Source organism: Manihot esculenta, chromosome 11 (genome assembly GCF_001659605.2).
Source record: "Manihot esculenta cultivar AM560-2 chromosome 11, M.esculenta_v8, whole genome shotgun sequence".
Lineage (NCBI taxonomy): Eukaryota > Viridiplantae > Streptophyta > Magnoliopsida > Malpighiales > Euphorbiaceae > Manihot > Manihot esculenta.
This window is the reverse complement of record NC_035171.2, coordinates 26,998,767-27,005,859: the sequence shown is the minus strand read 5'-3', so window position 1 is coordinate 27,005,859 and position 7,093 is coordinate 26,998,767. Positions and strand designations below refer to the sequence as shown.

The 7,093-nt window shown below is 39.2% G+C and overlaps 1 protein-coding gene across 1 annotated transcript; it reads right to left on the bottom strand.

The window, feature by feature from the left end:
* Window positions 1-728: 728 nt before the first annotated feature.
* LOC110626012 (extensin-2-like) lies at window positions 729-6,022 on the bottom strand. Its single transcript, XM_043961687.1, has 3 exons — window positions 3,632-6,022; window positions 1,283-2,835; window positions 729-1,176 (listed from the first exon to the last, which is right to left on the bottom strand). Exons 1-2 carry the CDS (start codon window positions 5,895-5,897, stop codon window positions 1,319-1,321), a joined length of 3,783 nt encoding a protein of 1,260 aa, XP_043817622.1. The 5' UTR covers window positions 5,898-6,022; the 3' UTR covers window positions 729-1,176; window positions 1,283-1,318.
* Window positions 6,023-7,093: the final 1,071 nt, after the last annotated feature.

Here is a 7,093-nt window from a genome sequence, read left to right as displayed (position 1 = left end):
AATAATATTATTAATTTTCTTTCTTTTTATTTTTGGTGAATAAATTGTGAGATCTATTATTCGAAAATAAATGAATGATTTTATTTTTTCTTATTCTTCTTTTTTGAATTGATCTGTGATGGAGATAGCCATTTCAAACCATGGTGAAGTTGCATAGCACTATCCGTGAGTTAAAACATTTTAATTTTGGCAATTCTAATTTATGAATGGCTAGATCTAGTTACATCTTCCATGATATTTTACTTTATTCTTAAAAATTAATTTTGTTTTGCTAAATAAAAATTCAGATGAAGGGGAACTCCTTAGTCTAGGATCAAGGCATATATACTATCAATGAGAGATTGTAGTACAGTGAACAGTTAACAAATCATACAGTAAAATGAGATGGCCGATAAGACTCAAACTCACAACTAAGTTACATGAAATTAATATTCTTAGTACATTTTTTTTTTTGAAATGAAAATTAGAAATTAGGAGAATAAAATCTGAAATTTTTCAGATTTACTCAAATGCACTTACCATCAGACTAAATATCTGTGAGTGCCTTTTAGTATTTTATTTATAATTAAATAAGAAAAATCTCATTTCTAATGGTGCAAGTCTTAAATTCAAGTCTCCTCCCTTGCTTTTAATCATCTCGATAGTAAGATGCAAAAGGAAGGTAAACTTTTGCAGTACTAAAGAGTTGCAAGAATATTTACAAATTGGAAAGGGAGAGACAAGTAAAATTTGTAATAGAAAATTTCTTATTTTATTGCTAACAATCTCAATGCATAACTTACAAGAAGGTCCAAGAAAGAATCGCTCACAATAAATAGAGAAAAGCCCAATCAAAACGATAAAAGATGTACGCTATACATATAATAATAAATTGGGGATGAATAAATAAAAACCAAACATAAACACCCACTTCGAATCCAAGTCCTCATCTTTAACTTCACTTGCTAGTTTTTCTTTGTTGAGGTAAATGTTTAAAGCCAATTTTACTGGAACATAACATGAGCATGAGATGCAAAATGGTGAGCTTTGAAATTGGAGATTCCTGGCTTGGATTATTCAAATTGTAGCTCATTGATGCAAAATTCAGTTCCTTATTCAATGGACTTGGATTAGAAGCTTGATGTCCACATCTTTTCCTCTTGGAGCCTTCCTTTATTACATTGTTGAAACTAAAATCTGTTGTATGGAAATGGCAGAAAATTAGACATACACTTCAAAGTGATTCATTTTGCTAATACTAAAAAAATTGAAAAATGATGTTAGAAATGTTAAAGAAACTTACATGATCGACTTTGGTGTGTGACTGAGCTTTCTGAGCCTAGTAGTGAGTTGGTGGTGGTGGTGGTGGTGAGGCGTAAATGTAAACTGGGGGAGGAGGTGATTTTACAGGAGGTGGTGGTGAGTGGTAGTAGTATGGAGGAGGAGGTGATTTCACTGGTGGTGGTGGTGAATGATAGTAGTATGGAGGAGGAGGTGATTTCACTGGTGGTGGTGGTGAATGATAGTAGTATGGAGGAGGTGGTGATTTCACTGGAGGAGGAGGCGAGTGGTAGTAGTATGGGGGAGGAGGTGATTTCACAGGTGGTGGTGGTGAGTGGTAGTAGTATGGAGGAGGAGGTGATTTTACTGGAGGAGGTGGTGAGTGGTAATAATATGGAGGAGGTGGTGATTTCACTGGAGGAGGAGGCGAGTGGTAGTAGTATGGGGGAGGAGGTGATTTCACGGGTGGTGGTGGTGAGTGGTAGTAGTATGGAGGAGGAGGTGATTTTATTGGAGGAGGTGGTGAGTGGTAATAGTATGGAGGAGGAGGTGATTTCACAGGAGGTGGTGGTGAGTGGTAGTAGTATGGAGGAGGAGGTGATTTCACAGGAGGTGGTGGCGAGTGGTAGTAGTATGGGGGAGGGGGAGATTTCACTGGTGGTGGTGGTGAGTGGTAGTAGTATGGGGGAGGAGGAGATGGAGACGGTGGTGGAGGAGATTTGTAGTAGTAGGGAGGTGGAGGTGATGGAGATGGTGGAGGTGGGGACTTATAGTAGTATGGAGGAGGAGGTGATGGTGATGGTGGTGGTGGAGATTTATAATAGTAAGGAGGTGGTGGAGATGGTGATGGTGGTGGTGGAGACTTATAGTAATATGGTTCTGGTGCAGGTGACTTTGTAGGGGGTGGTGGTGACTTGTAGTAATAGGGTGGAGGAGGAGATGGGGATGGTGGAGGAGGAGATTTGTAGTAATATGGAGGAGGTGGTGAGGGAGATGGGGGTGGAGGAGATTTGTAGTAGTAGGGTGGAGGAGGAGATGGTGATGGTGGAGGAGGAGATTTATAGTAGTATGGGGGTGGTGGTGATGGAGAAGGGGGAGGTGGTGACTTATAGTAGTAAGGTGGAGGAGGAGATGGAGATGGTGGAGGGGGAGACTTGTAGTAGTATGGAGGTGGTGGGGATGGAGATGGTGGTGGTGGTGATTTGTAATAATATGGTGGTGGTGGTGGAGAAGTGTAATAGTAAGGAGCAGGTGTAGGCTTAGGCTTGGGCTTCTCACACTCTTCATAAGGAGTCTTAGGAGCATAAGCAAATGGCTTAGCATAGAGGACAACTTCATACTTTGTCTTGGACTTCACCTTGAGCTTGGCACCCTTCTTGCCCCAGTGGAGGTTAGTTGGTATGTTGCATGGTGAGCCTTCGGGTGCCTTATGGAGCTTAGCCTTGCAAGCCTCGGCTCCATATTTGCCATACGCAAAGCCCTCAACGGTGATACTGTATTTACCGTTGATCTTGGTTTTACCATAAGCCTTGATCTCCTTTTCACCTGTCTTGCATGTTACCTCCACTACGGCACCTGATTCATGTTTAATAAAAATAAGACATAAAAAATCCATATTTTTTCTTTTATACAAGTCAAAAAGATAGGATAATAATAGTTACTTTTTCTTGTTTTATTTAAATCTAATAATTATTTAAAAAAATACATATGCCCTTTTATTTCGATATTTATATAAAAAAATATTTTAAATTTTAAATTTTAATTTTAATAAAATGGCAACTTGGTAGACTGAGCCATCATAATTCATAAATTATAATTGGTGCACTTTTATTTATTTATTATTTTATAAGTGTCATTTTCATATTACCTTTATAACCCGACTTATCTACTGGTTATGTGTAAAATAAGAGCCAAAGTGTAACTTGCTGGCCTTTAAGCCTAATCTAGAGGTGATGAAAGGAGCTAACAGAAAAAAAAAAAAAGGTAATAAAATAAAATCTTTTATGATTTTAAGGCAGAACATAAACAACCAGGAATGTCCAGATAATTACATCATTACTATGATTGTAATATTAAAAAAGAAAAGAAAAATAAAATCCACCTTTAAATAATTAGAATTATGCCACATGTCTAATAGAAGCACATTAGCCGCCAAAACAAAAATTTTAAATAAGCAATGCATGTCTTATTATCCTATAAATTATCCTTATTTTATAGTAATATTATTATTTAATGTAATAATCCAAAATTAAGCTATCTCCTCATTAATGAAAGAAAATTAAAATCAATGAAGATTAAGAGATAAAACTTGAAAAGCTGTAGTAAAATATTCTAGGAGAGAAATATAAATATTTAAGAAAAATTTATATACCTTTGAGATGCTTCTTGTCATGTGATTTTTCAGGATAATCCCAGTCATAGCATCTGTAGCAATAGACCTTTCCTACCACCTTTACGACGAAATGATGGGGATGTGGAGACGGGTGAGGATAAGGAACAGGTGGTGGTGGAGAAGTATAGTAGTAAGGCGGAGGATGAGCCTTAGGTGGTGGTGGAGAAGGGTAATAATAAGGTGTTGGTGCTGGTGATTTTGGGGGTGGTGGAGAAGTGTAGTAGTATGGTGGAGGATAGGCCTTAGGTGGTGGTGGTGGAGAAGAGTAGTAGTATGGAGGGGGATAGGCCTTAGGTGGTGGTGGTGACTTATAGTAATAAGGAGGGGGAGGAGATGGTGAAGGTGGTGGTGGGGACTTGTAGTAGTATGGCACTGGTGCTGGTGATTTTTTAGGAGGTGGAGGAGATTTATAGTAGTATGGTGGTGGGGGAGATGGTGATGGTGGTGGTGGAGACTTGTAGTAGTATGGAGGGGGAGGAGATGGTGAAGGTGGAGGTGGTGACTTATAGTAGTATGGTGGTGGAGGAGATGGTGAAGGAGGTGGTGGAGACTTGTAGTAGTATGGTGGAGGAGGAGAAGGTGAAGGTGGTGGTGGAGACTTGTAGTAATATGGCTCTGGAGCTGGTGATTTTTCAGGAGGTGGAGGAGATTTATAGTAGTATGGTGGTGGGGGAGATGGAGACGGAGGTGGTGGGGACTTGTAGTAATATGGAGGGGGAGGAGATGGTGAAGGTGGAGGTGGCGACTTATAGTAGTATGGTGGTGGAGGAGATGGTGAAGGAGGTGGTGGAGACTTATAGTAGTATGGTGGTGGAGGAGATGGTGAAGGAGGTGGTGGAGACTTATAGTAGTATGGTGGTGGAGGAGATGGTGAAGGAGGTGGTGGAGACTTATAGTAGTATGGTGGTGGAGGAGATGGTGAAGGTGGTGGTGGGGACTTATAGTAATATGGTTCAGGAGCTGGTGATTTTTCAGGTGGTGGAGGAGATTTATAATAATATGGTGGTGGAGGAGATGGTGAGGGTGGTGGTGGAGATTTATAGTAATAAGGTGGTGGGGGTGAAGGTGAAGGAGGTGGTGGAGATTTGTAATAGTATGGTGGTGGTGGTGAGGGTGAAGGTGGTGGTGGTGACTTATAATAATAAGGTGGAGGAGGAGAATGTACTGGTGGGGGAGGAGATTTGTAATAGTAGGGAGGTGGTGGTGATGGTGAAGGAGGTGGAGGAGATTTATAATAATAGGGTGGAGGAGGTGATGGAGATGGAGGTGGTGGTGACTTGTATTCATAATGAGGCTTAGGAGATGGTGGTGGTGGAGATTTGTACTCATAAGGTGGTGGTGGAGAAGGTGAGGGTGGTGGTGGAGATTTGTACTCATAAGGAGGTGGTGGAGATGGAGAGGGTGGTGGAGGAGACTTGTACTCATAATGAGGCTTAGGAGATGGCGGAGGTGGAGACTTGTACTCATAAGGTGGTGGTGGAGAAGGAGATGGTGGAGGTGGAGACTTGTACTCATAAGGAGGTGGTGGAGATGGAGATGGTGGTGGAGGAGACTTATACTCATAGTGAGGTTTAGGAGATGGGGGAGGTGGAGACTTATACTCATAAGGAGGTGGTGGAGATGGAGATGGTGGTGGAGGAGACTTGTACTCATAGTGAGGTTTAGGAGATGGTGGAGGTGGAGACTTATACTCATAAGGAGGTGGTGGAGAAGGAGATGGTGGTGGAGGAGACTTGTACTCATAGTGAGGTTTAGGAGATGGTGGTGGTGGTGGTGGAGATTTATACTCATAAGGAGGTGGTGGTGGGGATTTATACTCATAAGGAGGTGGTGGAGAAGGAGATGGTGGTGGAGGAGACTTGTACTCATAGTGAGGTTTAGGAGATGGTGGTGGTGGTGGTGGAGATTTATACTCATAAGGAGGTGGTGGAGAAGGAGATGGTGGTGGTGGGGATTTATACTCATAAGGAGGTGGTGGAGAAGGAGATGGTGGTGGAGGAGACTTGTATTCATAGTGAGGTTTAGGAGATGGTGGTGGTGGAGATTTGTACTCATAAGGAGGTGGTGGAGAAGGAGATGGGGGTGGTGGTGACTTGTACTCATAAGGTGGAGGAGGAGGAGAAGAGTATGGATAAGCATCACCATAAACTGAACTTACACAGCTTGAAACAAGAACCACAGCCAATGCGAAGGCCAATTGAGGCCATAGACGGCCCCTAGTGGGGCCGCCACCAGAACTGGTCATTTTTCGCCGGAAAACTCAGCTCCCTCTCGTCAATTTGAGACTCAGCCCCTCAAGTCTCTTGATCAGGGCGGCGGATGTGGGGGGGGAAGTGGTTAGTGGATTTGGTTTGTATTGAGTTAAGCATGCATGAAATAAAGAGTATATATACTGCAAATGGTCGTTGAGAGAGAGCTGTCAACAAGGACCAACTATGCAAATTAATCCCTTAATTTAATGCTATGAAATGTGGTTTCTCTAGCTGGCCTTTATTTTTTATTTTTATTTTTATTTTTTAAAAAATTTTCCACTGTTTTGAACTTTTGTTCTTGGATTCCCTTCAGTAGAGAACTAATCTCCAACTACTCTTTTAATTTTTCATGATTAAATTGTTTTATTTATTTATAAATTTTCTAATTAATTTTTTTTTCAATTATTCCCATTACTCTACTTCTCTTAATTTTTTATTTCAGGCCTTGCAGCTTCTCATCAACTTCTCCCATTTTTAAGATCTAATCATACAAACTCTACAAATAAAAACAAAATATTTATTTCACAATGTCAATGAAAAAAACAAATCCTTCCATTTTTCCAAGGACAGGCCTGTTTAAAGAAAAGTTAATGAAAGAGTTCAAAATTAATTAATTAATTAAATTATTAATAAGATAAATTCATATTCGTTTGATACTAAAATTAAATAAATATAAAATTTATAATAAAATTTATGATTTGAGAGTTAAATTAATAGCATTTTAAATACTTTCAGAAAAAAAAAATTTTGTCATCTTAATTTTTTATAATTTAAATTTATCAAATTTAATGTAAATATTTTTAATATTTTATTATTTTTAATTAACATATTTAGAATAAATAATTTTCACAAAAATTGCAACAAAAACGTTAAACAGAGTCTTCGAATGTAGCAGCCCTCATAGTTGAATAGTGCAATTTCTTTTTCTTTTTTTTTAACAAACACATATTAAATAATACATCTGAAAGATAAGATTGTGGAGAGAGAACCTCCAGCCTACCAGAGCAGATCTTACAAAAAATCAATCCAACGGTTGTAAATTTTGCCATGTGGCTGCTCCCACACCAATGCTGCCTGCACACTCAATAACTCATAATTCCTTCTTATTTTTATTTATATATATATATTTTTTTTCTTTTAATTCTAATTTCTAATTTCTAACCTTTTTTTCAATTAAAGCACTGACTTT

Excerpts from the sequence above, each read along its gene's own strand:
- LOC110626012 (XM_043961687.1), bottom strand. The coding sequence starts at position 5,897 with ATGACCAGTTCTGGTGGCGGCCCCACTAGGGGCCGTCTATGGCCTCAA. Across the intron at positions 2,836-3,631 it reads TGACAAGAAGCATCTCAAAG|GTGCCGTAGTGGAGGTAACA; the intron begins GTATATAAATTT and ends AACATGAATCAG.